This window comes from Anser anser (genome assembly GCF_964211835.1).
Source record: "Anser anser genome assembly, chromosome: 3".
In the NCBI taxonomy this organism is placed as follows: domain Eukaryota; kingdom Metazoa; phylum Chordata; class Aves; order Anseriformes; family Anatidae; genus Anser; species Anser anser.
This window is the reverse complement of record NC_139722.1, coordinates 42,481,685-42,501,770: the sequence shown is the minus strand read 5'-3', so window position 1 is coordinate 42,501,770 and position 20,086 is coordinate 42,481,685. Positions and strand designations below refer to the sequence as shown.

The 20,086-nt window shown below is 37.2% G+C and overlaps 1 protein-coding gene across 1 annotated transcript in view; it reads left to right on the top strand.

The window, feature by feature from the left end:
- The window catches only part of LOC310896257 (uncharacterized protein), a 51,516-nt gene extending 36,803 nt beyond the window's left edge, over window positions 1-14,713 (top strand). Inside the window, exons 5-7 of the mRNA XM_083828321.1 lie at window positions 1,946-1,980; window positions 5,631-5,733; window positions 14,618-14,713. Of these exons, the coding sequence (XP_083684447.1) occupies window positions 1,946-1,980; window positions 5,631-5,646 (51 nt within the window). The 3' untranslated portion in view covers window positions 5,647-5,733; window positions 14,618-14,713. The remainder of the gene's footprint in view (window positions 1-1,945; window positions 1,981-5,630; window positions 5,734-14,617) is intronic.
- Window positions 14,714-20,086: the final 5,373 nt, after the last annotated feature.

Genomic DNA, 20,086 nt, shown 5'->3' with positions numbered 1-20,086 from the left:
AGAAACTGGCTGGATGGCCGGGCCCAGAGAATTGTGGTGAATGGAGTCAAATCTGGTTGGAGGCTGGTCACTAGTGGTGTCCCCCAGGGCTCGGTACTGGGGCCGGTCCTCTTTAATATCTTTATCGATGATCTGGATGAGGACGTCCAGTGCGCCCTCAGTAAGTTTGCAGATGACACCAGGTTAGGTGCGTGTGTCGATCTGCTCGAGGGAAGGAAGGCTCTGCAGGAGGATCTGGATAGGCTGGAGCGATGGGCTGAGGTCAACTGTATGAAGTTCAACAAGGCCAAGTGCCGGGTCCTGCACCTGGGGCGCAACAACCCCAAGCAGAGCTACAGGCTGGGAGATGAGTGGCTGGAAAGCTGCCTGGCAGAGAAGGACCTGGGAGTATTGGGAGAAGGCCAACAGCATCTTGGCCTGTATAAGAAGCAGTTTGGCCAGCAGGTCTAGGGAAGTGATTGTGCCCCTGTACGCGGCTCTGGTGAGGCCGCACCTTGAGTACTGTGTTCTGTTTTGGGCCCCTCGCTACAGGAAGGACATGGACGCGCTCGAGCGAGTCCAGAGAAGGGCGACCAAGCTGGTGAGGGGTCTGGAGAACAAGTCTTACGAGGAGCGGCTGAGGGAGCTGGGCTTGTTCAGCCTGGAGAAGAGGAGGCTCAGGGGCGACCTTATCGCTCTCTACAGTTACCTTAAAGGAGGCTGTAGAGAGGTGGGGGTTGGTCTGTTCTCCCACGTGCCTGGTGACAGGACGAGGGGGAACGGGCTAAAGTTGCGACAGGGGAGTTTTAGGTTGGATGTTAGGAAGTACTTCTTTACCGAAAGGGTTATTAAGCATTGGAACGGGCTGCCCAGGGAGGTGGTGGAGTCACCATCCCTGGAGGTCTTTAAAAGACGTTTAGATGTAGAGCTTAGGGATATGGTTTAGTGGAGTACTTAGTGTTAGGTCGGAGGTTGGACTCGATGATCTTGAGGTCTCTTCCAACCTAGAAATCTGTGATACTGTGATACTGTGATCCTTATGGGTCCCTTCCAACTCGGGATATTCTATGATTGTATGGTTCTATAATTGGGAGACAGAGCTTCTTCTCCTAATTCAATATATTTTGAAATCTTTGAACTGCTGTCCTATTTTTGCTGCACACATTCCATTATAATTGGATGCAGCATCAACATGTCTTGTTTCAAATGAGTTATCTTCTAAGCTAATGTCAGGTATTTGAATATGATCTTTGATTTTTCTCATGACAAAATACATTTTTTCTCTACACAGTAATTGCTGATATTAAATGGTAATACTACCCCATACTCACTATGTCATTAACAGAAACCACCTTCTTACCTTTGAGACATGTCAGCAGCTAATACATTTTGCAGGGAAATTCTTTGTGCACTTAGAATAAGTGTATTCTGGAAACCAGTGAAAATGGAGGTTTTTCCTTTTTTCTGCGTAGGAGAGCCAGCAAAAAATAAATATACCTGTCAGTCCACCCAATTTGCTGAGTAAACAGCAAAAAAAACCCTCTCTGGAGATACGTATTTCACATCTTGCAGTCTAGTTGCAATATTCACATTTTATATTACTTATTTGCGCTTTGGTGACCATGCAAAGTTTAATACCACCACCTCATCTCCTTTATAATTAACAAGAGTCTTGCTGTATTTACAGCTGTTGAATTAAATAAGAAGATATCCATTTCTTCCATTTCTTTAGTATTTATTTCACAAAGAATCAGAATTACAAGGCCTCTAGCTTTCTTTTGCTTGTTTACTTCATTGGTAGTAGCAAGATCTCTGCTTAAAATCTGACAACACATTTTCTTCTGCAATACATCTTATATACTAAATGGTGGTACAGCGTATTGCCATGAATTCTAGTGTCAGGAATGAAACAAAACCAAGTTAATTCCTTACTGATTTTCCTCCATTCTCCTGATCTTTCTAGGAGAACAACTCCACCATCAGTCTTGCTCTCAGTGCACGGTAAGTATATTTTTCATACCAATAGATTTCACATCATACCTATTTGAAGAAATGTATGTTCATCTTGAAGACCCAGCATAACTCTCATGTGCATTAAAAAGAATGCACACAGTCTTTACAAAAGGTTCATATAAAATGTGAAAGTTATAAAATATGACTATATATATGTGCGTATATATATGTGTGTATGCATAAATATATATAGTTATAAAATATAACTATATATAGTGTGTATATATGTATATGTATATATATATATATACATATATATATATATATATAAAGCTGATGGTTTTGATGGCTGACTAGTGTTGCCCATGGTGGGGGGTTCAAACTAAATGATGTTCAAGTTCCCTTCCAACCCAAACCATTCTGTGATTCTGTGATTTGATGATGTCATGCAATAGAGCTTTCTGAGAATTTTAACTGCAATTGATGGAAAGGAACATCTTGTGGCTTTTTGCTGATGTTTACTGATACCTCGGAAAATTGTATCTACAGAACAATTAGAGAAGGATATTAGTATTAAAAATGCCTGATAGAATCAATTCAATAATCTCATTGAGTGTCTTAATCTTTTGATTAGTTCTTACATTGTTCCATGAAGAACTGAAAAATCTTCAGTCCCAAATATTGCACTCATAGTTTAAAAATAGTTTATGGTAAATGTCTGTTAGATTATAAGTAGTATTGTACAAGAACAACAATAAGATTAATAAGCTAGCTATATATTATGCATATATATATATATAATATCATTTGGGAAAAAATCATATATATATATATTTTTAATTATAGAGGACTGGATCCATAAAGTTAGTAAATTATATCATTTACTTGTTTAACTATTACATATCTCTTATGTTTCTTAGCTGAATTGCACTTCTGAATTAGAACATTACTCCATGTTCTTGGCTAAAAGTTAGAAAAATAACAAATCAACAAGCCTTTCAAACACTCTTTTCTTTAAATGGAAGCTCAGAAATGTCCTCATATTCTTTGTTTTTAAATGCAGATTATTAAACTTCATTATAAAGAGCTTCAAATGAAATATAATGTTTCTTCTTTGTTGGAGAATAGGTTTTGAATATTGCTTTTAAACCAAATTCTCTTTTGTTATGAGATATACTACTCAATTCAATTACTCTATTTTGATGAGTGGATGGTATTTATTGGTAGCTTTTCTTGACGTTCCTGTAAAAGGTCTTCTTTGACCATCAGTTCCAGGAATATACTTGTATATATTTTATTCATTGTTACCTTTGCATCCTCTGCAGGTAAGAGAGAATTTTCCATATCCAAATACTGGAAGTCCTTATTAGTCCTTGTGTAACTGTGTACAATTAAAAGCATGGTCCTGGCACTGACATACAGCAATGACTTTATTGTATCAATCATTAAGCATTAATCTTGCTTTTTTTTTTTTTTTTCCTCCATTTGTTTTATCTACTGAGACTTTTATTGTCTTAAGGATATTTATTCTTTGAGCCATGGTCTGTCTTTTCCTTTAGTATCTATATAGTGGTATAGTGCCAGACAGAGTCACATCCCATTCTGTTATAGCAGTAAACAATAAAAACAGAAATAATACTACTACTAATAATAATACCTTAAATCAAGGGCTAAACAAAGCCTAATTTCCTGTTAAAAGAAAAAAGACTGAATCTTCACTTCCAGTGTGAATGAGAACATAAAATTCCACACAAACCTTCCCCCCATTCCCACAGGCACATATATAGACATAGAAAGAAGACGGAGAATGGAATGATTTACTCGAGATAATAGAATAATGTCGCTATCTATTGCAATCCAACTTAGGTATATCTTTTATTTTCATGTTACGGACACTGAATGTGCTAGAAATAGAGGAATAGCCCTATGATTCCAAAGCATGAGGCTCTACAGGAGAACTGAGTCAAAAATAAAATCAAATTCTGTAGTGATTTGATGAATTACAACCTCATCATTTGCACAAATTAAGAAGTTGTAAAAATAAAACAGAGTCTGTGTAAACACTTAAGGTCATTGTTGTTTGTTCCATGCTTAATTCTAAGATGCATGGATGGCAGGATTGTAGGCAGGGACATAATGTGTTCAATAAAGCTATGATATTGAAAAAATATGATATAAAGTGTTTGGCCATGAACTGTGTACTGCTGGTGAAATTCAGCTTGTTTAGCAGATTGCTACAGTTGAGGGAGTTCATTGGATATATATGCTTACACTAAGTTAGCAGTGAAAAATATGTGAGTTTTGTAAACAGCTAACTAGAGAACCCCAGGTAGGTGGAATGGTGGCCTTCATACTTTTGAGCGTGTGGGCCTCTCTCCACCAAGGGATGCTGTGTGGTTGCAAAATAAATCTGATTCTGGTTCATGCTCCTTGTCCTGGCATGCTGTGTGCTGTGTTTGGTGCCTACACAAGCTGGAAATAAAACTCCCGGAGACTCAGGGTTACAAGCTCCTGATGAGGATAGACACCTCACAGTCCATGAAAGAGCTGTCCATGGGAGGGGACCAGACTTCCCAATGGGAAAAAATAAAGTTATGAAAAAAAAAGGTGCATAATATATGAGCGTATGGAATATATGTTTGAGGAAATGTACATTTATGCAACATTCCAATTTACACATGAGAAAATATGTCTCAAAATAAGGAATATCTAACGCAAAGCCATGCTTTTATATTTTTATATATGCATATGACAACCAAACCGAACAATTGAAAAATAAAATGGACTCAGTAATATTAAGTATGATACCATCTTTTTGTGCAGATTCTGATTTAAATGAAGGCTAGGCTTATCACAAACTATATCATAAACTGCTTTTCTGATATTCCTAGAACCACTTCAGAATTAAACAAAGTCAAGTAACCAAGTTATCAGTTAATCTTCAGATAAGAATTAATATATCTAAAAGAAAACACTGTGCCTTCATAGGGGGTGCTTAGCAGTAACGTAAACATGATAAATGTCCTTGTAAACTCCCCCACTGAATTATACAAATACTTATAAATATTATATATTTATAGATGTATTAATTAGTTATTGATATAAATAGAGTGAGACAAGAAAAATAACTACAAATAACTGATAGATATTTTTGTTTCTTTTAATTAACAAATCATGGAAAAAAATAAAATTATCAAAACAGGAACAGTTTTCATAAAATGTTATCTGTGGTTTGGATTTAAGTAACTTAAAAACATATAAAACTGTATTTAAAACGAGAATTAAATATGAATCTATTTCAAAAAGTTACCCAATCTTTCTGTCTTGTATTAAAATTATCCTTAAGAAATAAAGATGTAAAACAAGATTAATGTTTCTATATGCCAATTTTCACTGTATAAAAATACAGTTGTGTTTATTATATTTTTGCAAGAACAGAATTATCAATTATCTTTTTGAATAGGGAGATATATCTATGTGACTTCCCCTGTATATCTCTGGTGCACTAGTATAAATACATATTTATGCAAATTGCATTTAATGTGAAGTTTAGAATTGAAAACATACATTAGAAAACAAACAAACAAACCCTAAACCAAATTCCAGCTAAAAGTGTTCTTTAATAACGTAGAAAAATTATGACAGGTTGCAAAAAAGAAATAAGTTTTTTTGTTTTGTTTTGTTTTAATATATTCCAGCCTTAATTCAGATTAAACATTGTATTAACACTTTGAGAAGAAAAGAAGAAGAAGGAATATTTGGACTCAATATTTATGTGATTTCACTACACCAAAATGGAAGGTATTTTATTTTATCATTTCTTCAGTGGAATAGTTTGAAATCTTGAAAAAATGATACAAAAATAATGTGGATGCCTTAATTATCAATACAATTAACTATCTTGTTTGCATTTGCATGATTGCTAGCTGTTGGCAATGCTTTAATAATAATAACGAAAATTTTCTTTCAATTCCTTTCCCATCTTCTGAAACGAGAAGGTCATGAGCTTTTTGGCACTCTAATTACAGGAAATTGGTAGTGTTTGCAAGCTTTAGATCAAGACCATATAACCACAACATTTTGTTTCATCTCTCTTTACTCAGTTCCGTTGCCAATGGATGAGTTTACCAAAAAATGATACTTATATTTTTCATTACATAAACATGTGATGTCTAAGAGATCTGTTTAATCTCTGCTGCTATAGCCGTAGTGGTTGGTGTGATGTGTACATATTACGCAGAAGAGCACTAGATTATTGTGAAAGCTGCTGCTACCCTTACATGTCAAATAATGAATTTCCTCATTTAAAATAAATAAACAAACAAACAAAAAGAGATATGAACAACCTAACAATTATTAGTCAGTGGATTTTTTTTTTAGATAGCCCACAAAGTCATTTAACTTTATAAGTGAAAAGTTTATATAAACAGATGTTTGTTGATAGTCATAGTCAATCAAAGCTTATGTTATTATTTTTCCTTCATTAATAAATATAACCTTCCCTTCCTTACTAAATAAAAATAATCTCTCTGGAGCATGGAAAGCTATTTTATTTATGTTAGACATTGTCATGTTTCAAGTCAAAAAATAAAAATAACAAACAAGTAAATAAATAATAAAATAAAAAAATAGAAATCAGCTGAAAAACTCCCCAGATGAAAAAATAAATAAATAAAAAATAGTGTCTATGTGATAAGAAGAAATCAGAAATTTAAGCTAAGAGCAGTAAACAGGTGGTTGGTACAAATTAATGTAAATTCCAATCCTGAACAGAAAATAACTATGGGAAATATACCTCTTTTTTCTTCCCCCTGAAAGACTGATACATTTTTTTTTTCCCAAAACTTAAATTTAATGTAAGGTAGACTTTTTTTATTTTTTCCTCTGATCTATCCCATTTTTAACAAGTAAATCCATGCCAGAATAGTTCTTACTCAGATCACATTAATAGGCTAATTATCTACTCAGGAAAATTAATTAGGATTTCCCCTGTAACCTTTTCTCTGAAGATGCTGGAATGCACTCAGAGACCATGGTTTACTATAAAATTAGTAGATTTGGTTTCAAAATTTTCATTGGAATAGAACATATACCTTGCTTTGTAGGTTAAAATTCTACCAATGGCCTTGAAGCAAAAGGTTTTATATGAAACTGGTCATTACCCTTGTGATTAAATTGCCTCTAGGACCACATTTGTTCTTTCTGAAGGCACAGAAACATCTGTGACTAAATTGGAATAGTTTCATATTAAAGTAGTCAGAAGGACGTCAATGACTACATGAACTGCTTTGCTCTGAAGTTTGGTGAAACCATGTCTTTCTTTTCTTGTATTTATTCTCTTCTACCATAGCTATTTCCACATAAGGTTTACTCTAATGCTCATACTGAAGGAGAATATTCTCCAAAGCTTCTTTTTGTCACTAGGATATTATGCACAGAAGAATTGTGCACAAAATACAATAAAATAAAATATTTTTTTTTCATTTGGGATTTTTTTTTTCACGAAATTAATATACTAATTTTCTTCTTGAATAAGGCCAATCTCCTTCCTAAATGAATTCATCCTTTCAATAAATATTGTATCAGTAGTGTATCAGTAGCACCATATTTATATTATCTCCACATGGTCAAGAACATCGATTAGGCACTTGGTCTGTGGCTTTTGGTTTGGAGGGATTCAGTGTATTAAAAGGTTAAACTAGATTCTGTTCTAAACAGAACTTCACTACAGGCCATAAGCATGACTCATCCCATGTGCTACACACAATCTCTTTATGATATTCCTTAATAAACACTTTATTGCACACACACACACACACACCAACAAAAATAAATAAATAAATAAATAAGGATTTGGAAGCAAGGGGTAATATATTTCTGTTAAATAGGTAGATGTGATAAGGAAAAGAAGACAAGTTAGTGAAAATGATCACTTCATGATGTCGCTTATCTGCCATCTTCTATCTGCAATCTTTGTTGATTGTCTTTAAGGTTGTTTTAATTCCCTTAGATGATGCAATAACAAATAAATAAAGTAATCTCACAGAAGAACGTTATTTTTTAGCAGCATTTCTGCCTATTTTTACTAAAAGATGACTAGTTTTAGTCTCTACAGTAGCTTTATGGCAGGTATAGGATCTGGATCAGAGTTGAAGATGTACATGTTTTGATCAACAGTACTTTATACAGGGGAATAACCAGCAGGCAAACAAGATCAGTTTCTGTATTCCTTATTCTTGATACAGATGATTTTTAAAAATCATTCTGAAAGCATTATTAAAAGCAGAATTTCTTGATTAGGGTTATTATTTAAGGTTAGATGATTCAATTAAAATTAATGAACATTTTGCACAGTTGTTCCCAGTCAAATACATGGAGTCATGCTTTAGAGGATACTTAGCTCAGTGGGAAAATCTGAAAGAACTATGCAGTTCTATAATATGCAAAGCACATGTTATAGTTGAAAGGTCAAGACTTAGTCTAGTAACCTAAACTATTTAGATTCATCTGGTCATTCTTATACTGAGTTCAGATCGTGATGTTAAAATGCAGAATATAGATATGTTAAACAAAGACAAATGTCTGACTTGTGACCAGAGATCTAGAAAGCCTCTCTTGATAGTCTGAAAGAGGTACAGAAAGAATACCTCATTATCCACAAAACATTGCAAAACATTTGCTACCCTACCTTCAAAATACGAGTCTCTGCTTGGTAGCAGGCAGGATGCCAATGATTTGCCTGGATGTCTCAGTATCAGTATATTCAATATACGTGTTACAAAAGCAGTTCCCAGAAGAAATGATTGATGCTTTTTGTACTCCAGCAAGAAAATGGTCCAATATTGGAGCCACAGATGATTTAAAGCCAGGATACACAGAATCAGTATTGCTCATAAATTTATTTTTCAATATTCAGGACAATGTATTAGCAAACAACAAAATGTGATTCACACACCTATGAGAACAGTTTTAATGAAGAATTTTATTCAAGCTTATTTCATTACTTTTTTTTTTCTTGGTAGTGTGAACTGTGAATTAAGTTGAATACAAAGCATTTTCACTGCACTGAATTACCTGTTTCACCTTGAAAAGCTGCACAAAATGAAGCTCTTAAAGCCTTTTGAAAATGACCTTTTTCCTCAGCAATGATTTATCTTTCCCCTCGAAAATCCCTTTTACAAAAGGGAGTATGATTAAAGGAAGCCAAGCAGCACAAACACTCAGTGAAGATCCTGCTTATCTGGAACTCACTTGACAATGTATGTTTTTGGGGTCGGGAATGCTGCAGGTTCAAGGGATAATTCTGCCTTTCAAGCACTTCAATTTATTTCATGCCTGAGCACTGTCATTGTACACAGACAAGATGAAACGCATCGTTGTGTAAAGAAATTGAAATGAAATCCTACTTGACCCAGCAGGATGGGGCATTATGTTTGACTCAGTAGTGATTCCTGGAATAATATCTAATTCCAGGAGGAAAATTTCTTGATATGGCCACCTGCTGTGAGTGTCTTTGTCCAGGGATCACAAGTTGTTCTGGGTGACTGGGCTCAGGACATGCTTAGAAGAAAGCAGCCAGCCTCCTGCTGGCATTTAGATCTCTTCATTTTCTGTATGCTGCTATTCAGTGAGAATGAGTGAATGAAGAGCAGGGGAAAGCTGAAACACTTCCACACGCTCCAGCAGAAATGAGAGCTAAAAACCATTTGACCCAGGTTTCACATGCAGGTTTCTTGAGGGGTGGAAACCAGAAATTAATAGTCAGTGTTCTTTTCTTGACAGGCAAGTTTTTAATTTTTTTGTTCACACAGGCTGGTCACTGGGATGTCATTCCATGTTTGGTCCCTGTGAAGTGTTTACTTTGAAAAGGCTGCACACCACTAGATTAAATAAAATGGGAGCACTACATGTCTCACAAGAGGGAATCGTGCAGACAGCTTTATTACTTCTGTCAGAGAACAAAGGTTTCCTCAGCATGCAGGGGATTATTAGACCAGCAGCAAATAAACGGAATGCACAACGTCAAAACTTCAAATATGACTAGCAGAGAGAAGAGCAGAGGGAGAATCCATAATTGATTTCTCTGCTGCTACAATATGAAGAATAAAATATTGAGGTGAAAACACCTAGCCCACTTCACCGTTGTTAAAAATCCAAGTTTGATGTAAATTTCCATAACTGCCACTAATATAATTACTAAAGAAGTTGATAATTGCAATTTTTTCCTCCTTAGATATTCCACCTGTACAGTATCAAAATATCCTTATGTATATCTAATAGTGTTTATTCCTTTAAAGAAAGGAAAAAAAAAAAAAAAAAAAAAAAGACCAAACTTTTCTACTCTTGTTATTGGTTTAAAACTACTGAGAAATTCTTTGGAAGACCCAGCCTTTATTTATTGAACTGACTAAATGATTTTTCTTTGTAAATAAATGCTAACACCCTGTTCTCTCTTTTTCCTCTCTCTTCTTTCTTCCTCTCTTCCTCTTCTCTCTCTTCCCCACTCCTTCCTTCCTTCCCTCCTTCCTTCCTTCCTTCCTCCTTTCCTTCCTTCCTCCTTCTTTCTTTTTCTTTCCTTCCTTCTTTTTCTTTCCTTCCTTCTTTCCTTCCTTCTTTTTCTCTTTCTTTCTTTCTTTCTTTTTCTTTCTTTCTTTCTTTCTTTCTTTCTTTCTTTCTTTCTTTCTTTCTTTCTTTCTTCTTTCTCTCTCTTCTCTCTTTCTTTCTCTTTCTGTCTTTCTTTCTCTTTCCTTCCTTCCTTCCTTCCTTCCTTCCTTCCTTCCTTCCTTCCTTCCTTCCTTTTTCTTTCTACCTTCTTTCCTTCCTTCCTTCTTTTCTTTCTCCCTTCCTCCCTTCCTTCCCTTCCTTTCTTTTTCTTTCATTCCCTTACACCAAAAACAAAGGGAAGGCAGGTACCTACAGAGGCCTGCATTTACCCTTTGATATGTCAACTTCAGACACTGCAAAAATGTGAAGCAGAAAAAAAAAAAAAGTGTTTGTTGCAGTGTTTTACACAACTTCTGTGCTTCTACCTTGCCCTATGTGATACAATTGCTCATATTTTCAAGTTTAGTGTTACAATGCTTGATTTTGCAGAAGTCTGAGAAGGAAAGGACCCAAACTGTGGTCAGATAGGAGAAATGCCAGGAATGGTTTAGAACCATGAATGCCTTAGGCCATGAAGTAGTCCTGGTGCCCATAATGAAAAGAATTTGTCAAACTAAAGCATGTCAATTTACATTAAAAGAAAAGGAGTCTCACTCACAGGCACAATATCCAATGGTTAAGACCAAATCCTGTTCTTGTTCAGATCAGTGGGAGATTCTGCGGTCAATGGGAATGGCAATAGGAACAAAACCCTTCAGGCTGTATTTTCAGTGCCAGCTTCCTTAGCTTTATGGCACAGTTGGCACCCACAATGTATCTCAATTATGTGCACCTGCAATTACTTTCAGCACAATAACATAGGCCAGGTTATAGCCCTTCTTCAAATCCAGCATTTAGTGTGTTACCAAAATATGACTAGTCTCAACAACAGGTATTTCTTTTTAACTAAGGCCTCCTTCATCCTTAAATAAACCTGGAAGAGTTTATAATTGACCTATCGGAATCCAAATGACATGTGGCCCTGTGCATGTTTTAACTACCAGGGAAATAATCCCTGAACTGCTGATTTAACAATTGAAAAAAGCAGCTTTACTGTTTAATCACACTGCTACTTAATGTAGCAGATACAGTGGCATTGTTTTCTAGCTACTTGTAAGATTTTACAGTCAGAAAAAGAACAAAATAAGTTTAACTGTGTTAAACTGGCTGAGGGAAAAGAACCCAGTGTGGTAGAACCTTTGCTCTGTTTGTATTTTCATTATAATCATAGAATCATTAAGGTTGGAAAAGACCTTCAAGATCATCTGGTCCAACCATCACCCTACTACCAATGTCACCCACTAAACCATGTCCCTAAGCACCAGGTCCACACCCAATTTTGGATGATTTATGATATCCTATACTCCAAGTGATATTACTGCAAGGAGTAGATTTTGAGGGGAATAAAATGGGAAATTATTATAGTTTGGTTCAAGTCTGCTATTGCATAGGTTCAAATACCTTGAAGTAAGTGGTAATTGCAAAGAATCCAGAAAAAAATATATAAAAATCTGTCAAACCCATAATTCCAGAATTTCTATGCATCTGCTGTTTGACTGTATATTGAGAGATTTGAAAGGCTGAGCCCAAAATTAGAGAAAGAATAAAAAATAGGAAATCACTTCATGCCTAGATAAGTGGATGAGAAAGGAGAAAGCTACCCACTAGCAGGAAAACTGAGGGGAGTTCAGAAAAGAGTTGCAAATTCATGGATTATATTTTTTGCACGAAGAGGGAGAACATAATCCTTCACGACACAGTAGTGACAATGGACAATACCTAAACAAGAATGAGAAACAAAAAAGCTGATGAAGGAGGCTGAGGCTGGAGTCGAAACTCCATTTCACAAACAAGCTATATAAACAGATTAAATTTCTGAAGACAGACCCTAGCTCCCACAAACATGGACTGTTTTTTTCTTTAGAGCCTGATATAACAGATAGCCTCAGTAAATTATTTCCCACTTATAGTCCCATTAATAGCACAAGAGAGAAAGAATGTTTATCACACACACACTGTTGGCACAGGGTGACAGAAGAAGCTGTTGAGTTTAGAGTCACAGAAATAGTACTGTGTATATTACTTTGTGAAATTAGGTATCTTTGAGTAAAACATGGTGAGAATTAAGTGTTTGCTTTCTTTCAATTTAACTAAAATACACTTTGAAGGAAAAGCTGCTCTCTGACAAGCAGGTGTCTTGAGAAGGAGCTTCATTCAGTTTTGTGGAAACATCTTAGTTCACGTCTGATGTGCATATAAAATAAAAATAAATAAATAAATAAATAAAAAGAAGAAGAAGTTACATTTAAAAAATACAACTTGAATCAGATTTTCCCTCTAGCAATAAGCTCACCAGCAGTCTCAGACATCAATATTGTCAGGGACAACTATCAGTAACCAGAATTTGTCTGCTTTTTTGAAGTGGACAAGTTTTCCTGTGATGGACTGGCAAGTATTGGTGTATTTGTTTTTCCTTTGAAAAGAATGAAGAAGTAATATCCCTTAAACAATAGTGGTGCTTGAATTTAAAAGATTTACAAGTTTAGTTCACCTAAGTATCCTAAACGCACAGTAGAAATGAATCTTATTTGAGAGTTCAAAATACCCTTAGAGGGAAATATTCTACCTGTTACTAGAACCTGATCCAAAGGACTTGAGAACCCAGTGGTTCTCTGACTTTCAGTGGCACTTAATGGCACTTTATATGATCAATCACATAAATTTAAAGCTTTTGGGAGAAAAAAAAAAAAAAAAGAGAGAGAGATCATGCCTTTAATTTTGGCTGTACATCTCTATGTATATCTTTCGTGTTATAAGAAGATAATTAATACAAATAACCCAGATCTTCCCAGGTGCTTCAAATGCTTCAGATTGCAGAGTATGACTCAGAAACCCCAGAGTGCTTCAGATTTGAATGCTTCCAGGGCTTCAGAGATGTGCTATGTGCTTTGAAGCAAGATTAAAAAAGAAATGCTTAAAGCACCAGGAAATTTGAAAGGCATTGCAGCAAAACAGCAGAAATGCTCACAGATTTGCTTCAGTATGAGTAATGTCAGCTACAGAGTTGTAGGTGGCAAGAAAAAAAGATTCTGTCAGTTTTGAGTCCATCTGAACAGCTGTAACATTAAAAATCTCAACTATGAAAGGCAGATGAACCAAGGATTTTTCCTCACAATTTTGATGGATATGGCTACTGCTCTTCCCCATTCCAGGCCAGTAGTAGGTCTGAGTGTATATTCCAAAGAAGTAAATACACATGAACACAAAATAAACATGGTAAAACACATAGATAAACACAAACAGGAGAGCATGGACTTTACTTGTAGCCACATTACCACTGACAGCACTCACATAAATGTGAACAGCACAGATAGGCCTATACTGTTCCTCTTGTTAATCAAGTTTGAAGTTCACCAGTAGGACCACACATACACCCTCACTCTCATAACTTACAAACACTAGACACTACAAAATTATCAACAGTCCATGTCCAGAACCTCAGCCCCTTTTAATCAGCTTCCAGCTCCAATCTTCAGTCCATTTGGGTTCTGGACTCCTTGTCTTCCTGCTCACCAGTTGGTCCAGCTTAAAGTTCATTAGAAAATTACACACACACAGAGCATTACACAGGAAACAGACTTAGAGTTTAATAGAAGGAAAGGATAGATTGCAGCAATAAGATGCAGGGTTCAAGCAAAGAATTATACTGAGCTACCATTTACACATGGCCAGCTCATTTTGTCCTCCCTCTTCTTATCCCACACTGCTTCCTGCATAATCCACCACAAATTCTACATTTTTTCCACCTGTGGTCCCCTTGCTAAACATCCTCTAAGACGTTCAGAAAGTTTTATACATCTTCAAACTCTTTTTTTTTTCCTGTCTTATGAAATCTATGGTAATTTTGCTTTCCCTTCTTGTTAACGCTTACAGTGTTCTGGATAAATCTCTTACAGGTTGTTCATGAGTAGTTCCTTCAGTGGCCCAAATGACCTAAAAATCCTCATATTTCATATTGTCTCCTTCCTATTCTGTTTTTCAGGTTTGTGGATCTGAGTGTTTAATTTACTACTTTTCTCGTCTTTCCTTCTCGTGCTGAAAAGATGATAAGCAGATGTCTTTACAAAGCTATCTTCACACCAATGATGACAGCTGGAATCAGACAATGCAGAAATACTATGTTTAAACCCATTTGTGCCTGACACGGTTTGCTTGTTCCTGGTCAACAATACCAGTAATAATTTCAATGTGTTAAGTGTTTGTTCTCATACAGAGAGGAGAAACTCCTCTCTGATCCACTTATCTGATGCACTTCAAGAGAACTAACTGTCCTAAATTTGGCCTCTCTGACAATTTTCTTTTTGTTCAGATTGAAGACTCTCCCACGGAAGCCCAAGATACACGTAAGTTTTGTTTTTGTTTCTGATGAGTCCTGTTCCCTTCCTCAACAACAACAACAACAACAAATGCAAAAACCAAAGTCTTACTTTTGTCCCTTTCCATGTTTTCAGGTGTGGTGGTTTTACTCAGGTGGACAGCCGAACTCCACCACAACCACTCTCTCACTCCCCCTCCTCAAGGGGAAAAGGGGAGAAAGTATAATAAAAAGGGCTCAAGTGTTGAGGTAAGGACAGGGAGATCACTCAACAGTTATCATCACAGGCAAAACAGGCTCAGCATAGGGAGATTAGAGAAATGTATTGCCTATTACTAACAAGCTAGAGAAACAAAGAAAAGAAACTAAACACACCTTCCCCCCATCCACCCTCTTCTACCTCCTCCCCCTGAGCAGCACAGGGGAACAGGGAATGGGGGCTGTGGTCCATTCCTAACGCTTTGTCCCCACCGCTCCTTCATGGTCACTCTCTGCCTCTGCTCCACGTGGGGTCCCTCCCACAGGATGCCGTCCTTCCTGAACTGATCCTGTGGGGGCTGCCCACACGCAGCAGCTCGTCAAGAACTGCTCCAAAATGGCTCCCTACCATGGGGTACATCCATCTGTCAGGAGCAAACTGCTCCAGCACGGGTCCCCCATGGGTGGCAGCTCCCTTCAGACCCCCTGCTCCTGCGTGGGCTCCTCTCCACGGGCTGCAGCTCCGGCCCGGGGCCTGCTCCTGCTGGGGGCCTCCACGGGCCGCAGCCTCCTCCAGGCCACACTCACCTGCTCCACTGGGGTCTCCTCCATGGCCTGCAGGGGAAGTTCTGCTCCAGGGCCTGGAGAACCTCCTGCCCCTCATTCTTCACTGACCTTGGTGTCTGCCAGGCTCACTCTCCCAGCAGCTGCTGTGCAGCATTTTTTTTTTCCCCTTTCTTAAATCTGCTCTCACAGAGATGCAAACAACATCACTTATTGGCTCTGTTCTGGCCAGTGGCGGTTCCCTTTGGAGCCAGCTGGAAGTGGCCCATATCTAACATGGGGCAGGTTCTGGATTCTTCTCTCAGAAGCCACACCTGCAGCCCTCTGCTACCAAAACCTTGACACATAAACCCAATACATCAGGTAGTGTGAACAACATAACAATGAACCCCCAAAATAATTGTCTACTCTAAGATACTCTTATTTTTGTTGTTGTTGTTTAATCTCTTTAATAAAAGTTCATTCTATTATTTTGACCTGTTTAAGTCTGAATTTGCAGGTGAAAGGGACAGAATCTGTTCTGGTTTAACTTTTGATGGTTTTTGCACACTTTCAGTACTAGGAAATTATGATTGGAGGGCAACTGGGAACTTGCTGTTTAAATTATCACCCCTCCCATGATTATAATTAGCTATTCTCAGCTACTGATGACATGTTCAGGTAACATTCAGCAGAAGAAAATTAAATGCATCTTGAAAATCAGTGGAGGGAGTGGTTTTAAGATGACTCTCCAGAAGGACTTCAGAAGATTGCACTAAAAAGTAGCATTTGAGAGCTTAAAATTCAAAATTTGTAATCTTTTTCACCGTTATCGAAACTGTTTAAACTTTCTTGATTTTTTTTCCTAAAATTGTTTTGAAAAAAAAAAAATCTTTATCACAGTCTGCTTGCTCTTTAAATCTATTGATGGAATAAAACATGTAATAATATTCTAATCTACCTGAACTGGGGTTGTTGTACTTCATTGAGTTTTTCATGATGTGCTTTTAGGCCCGTTCTCCCCACCCCCCCTTTTCTTTTTTACATGCTTGGATGAGCTGAATGTTCTAAAGTCACACTATTGTCACTGGACAGAATTCATGGTATATTCCAGACAGTCCAACTTTAGTCAGTGTTTACAGTCTTACTGTATCCAAAAGCACTTTTCTCAAGGCATATTTTCAGTTTCTAAACAATATATATTTAAATGTGTGCTTAAATATATACTGTAGGGATATATTTAATATATATATTTTTATATATATTTATATAAATATTATATTATATATATTATATATATTTATATAAATATATACTGTAGGGATGTATATGGATGGAACAAGGAGTCCTCAGTCCATGAGAAAACTAAAGAGGTTACACAGGTTTAATCAGTGAACTAATAGTGAGATCATTCTTGTGTCTAAGCTTGGAAGAAACAGTGATATTTCAGCTATAATGTGTTCAGCATTTTAAGTAGCCTTCACACTTGACAAAGAATGTGTGTGCATGCAAACTTTGAGAAGATCCTCTAGGAGTTACAGTTAAAAAGTCTCAGTAGGTGTTTGTTCTCACGATGATGATTAGATTTTAATTAGCATAAGAACAGTCAAACTCCCAGAGCCTCAATTACTTACCAGCTTGGACACTTGATGCTATTCATATCAACAAGATATAACTAGAAAACTGAATCTACACTGAAACTAAAATTAACACTTTCGAAATCAATAAGCAATTACCCACATTTATAGCACTCCAACAGCACTCCCTAGGTATACTTTTAAAAGTGTTATTAGACACAGAAACTTCCAAAACTCCAACAATCAACCCAAGTTTCTGCACATTTGCTGCCAGCTTTGTGTGAACATTCAAAGTTTTCACTGTACCTCTATGAACAGCAGTCCCTAGTACATTTGCTATCTACTTACATTACTCCTCAGAATACAAAAACTGAGTCTTTTTGATTATAGCACATATGCAATATTCTATTTTAGTAGATGGTTATCTATTTTTCCCAAAATTTCACCAGTACTTTAATAACTTAATGTATGTGTTTTTTTAAAGTATTCAGGTGAATAGATCCATAAAGAATGATCTACTCAGTTAGGCTTGATTTAGAAAAGACTTCTTATGGCTATCTACTCCAATCTCCAACTGAGACTGGGTCAAATATAGCAGAGTGCTTAGGGCTGTATCTAATAGAGTTTGTATATCTCCAAGGAAGGAAATTCTACAACCTCTCTGAGCAACCTGATTTAGAGATTAACCAATGTCATAAAGAAAAAAGTTTCCTCATGTCTGGTCAGAATATCTCCATTCCAGTTTCTCTCCATTGCCTCTTCTGCTATTAATATGCATTGCTATACACCCATCAGAAGTTTAGCTGTATCTTACCTACATCCTCCCGTGAAAGAGGGGAAAACAGAAAGTGTGTCTCCTCTCAGTTTTCCTTTCTTTAGGCTGAAAAAAAAACAATTCTCTCTGCTTCTTAGTGTACGTCACGTACTACAGTATGTCTAGAATCATAGAATCATAGAAAGGCTTGTGTTGGAAGGGACCTTAAAGATGATCTAGTTCCAACCACCCTGCCATGGGCAGGGATACCATCTGCTAGACCGAGTTGCTCAGGGCCTCATCCAACCTGGTCTTGAACACCTCCAGGGATGGAGCATCCACAACTTCCCTGGACAACCTGTGCCAGTGCCTCACCACCCTCTGAATGAAGAATTTCCTCCTAACCTCTAACCTAAATTTCCCCTCTTTTAGTTTGAAACCATTCACTTTTGTCCTGTTATTATCTGCCTGAGCAAAAAGTTGCTCTCCATCTTTTCTATAAGACCTTTTAAAATACTGAAAAGCTGCAGTAAGGTCACCCCGGAACCTTCTCTTCTTTAGGCTGAACATCCCCAGCTCTCTCAACCTTTCTCCAAAGGAGAGGTGTTCCAGCCCTCTGATCAACTTCATGTCCCTCCTCAGGAACCACTCTAACACATCCACATCTGATATAGTGGGTGGCATACCTGCCTATGGTAGAACAAGACAATTCCTCCCAACCCAAGCCATTCTATGATTCAATGATTCTTGTGCTCTGGGCCCCAGACCTGGATGCAGTACTCCAAGTGATGCTTCACAAGGGTAAAGTAGAGGGGGACAATCACCTTCCTTGATCTGCTGGCCATAATCTTCTTGGTGGCTCACTGGACTTACTCCAGTATCTCAGTGTCTTGTACTGGGGAGTAAAACCACCCACATTACACCATGTGTGGTATCACGGGTGCAAGAGGGGGAATAATCACTTCCCTGGACCTTGTCTATGCCCTTGTTAATACAGGCCAGCGTGCATTTCTTCATTTCTGAATGCTGACTCATAATCAACTTATTGTGCACCTCGGACCCTAGATCCATTTCTGCAAAGCTGTTTTCAATACTTTTGGTGTCCAGTGTGCACATTTGCCTAGGGTTATTAAATCACAGATGCAGGACTTTACATTTGTCTTTGCTGGACTTCCTGAGGTTCCAGTCTGCCCCTTTCTCCAGCTTATTAAAGCCTCTCTTGTCAACAACAGCTCTGTCCTCCAGGGTACTGTCTGCTCACTCCAACCTGGTATTGCCGGCAAACATATTGGCCATGGCACAAGTAACTAGCCAGATTTGTATCACTGATCACAATCCTTGAGTCTGATGGTTCACTGTATGGTCCTCTTATGCTGTCCATATCTCATCAATCTGGTTGTAAGAATATTATGGGAGATCACGTTGAAGATTTTACTAAAGTAAAAGTATAAAGCATGTACTCTTCTCCCCTAATGTGCTGAGCCTGTCCTCTCAACAAAGAAGACAATCAGGTTAGTAAGATACAATTTGCTCTAGGCAAACCCATCCCACTTTTGCTTTGCAATTTTCTTGCCCTTTGTATGCTTTTAAATGGCTTCCAGAGGGAAGTCATTAACTCTTTAATCTTTCCATGGACTGAAATGAGACTGCCTTGACAGAAGATCTCCTAAACACTCTGTCTAGCTCGTCTTGAAGATGGTTGTGACATTTGCATTTTTCTAGCTATATTTACATCACATCATAGTTCCAATGAGTCATTCGAGCTATAAGTAGCAAGCTTCCAAAAGGTTAAATATGTTTAGGGATCCATTTGGAAGTTTGCTGTCCTGCTTTTTGTCGCATAAAAACTGATGTGTCTTTCAAACGTGATTCTGTATGTTATTCTGGCAACAGGCACTAGGAATGAAATTCATATCAGCTAACTTTTAAGTACCTGCAATGTATACTTGTAAATTTGAGCTAGTGCAAAGTAGATCTTTTACAACTGAACAATGTTGATGGGATGGGGGGGGGGGGGGGGGGAAGAGAGAATAGGGAGTGAGAGAGAGTCAGTGGAAAGACACA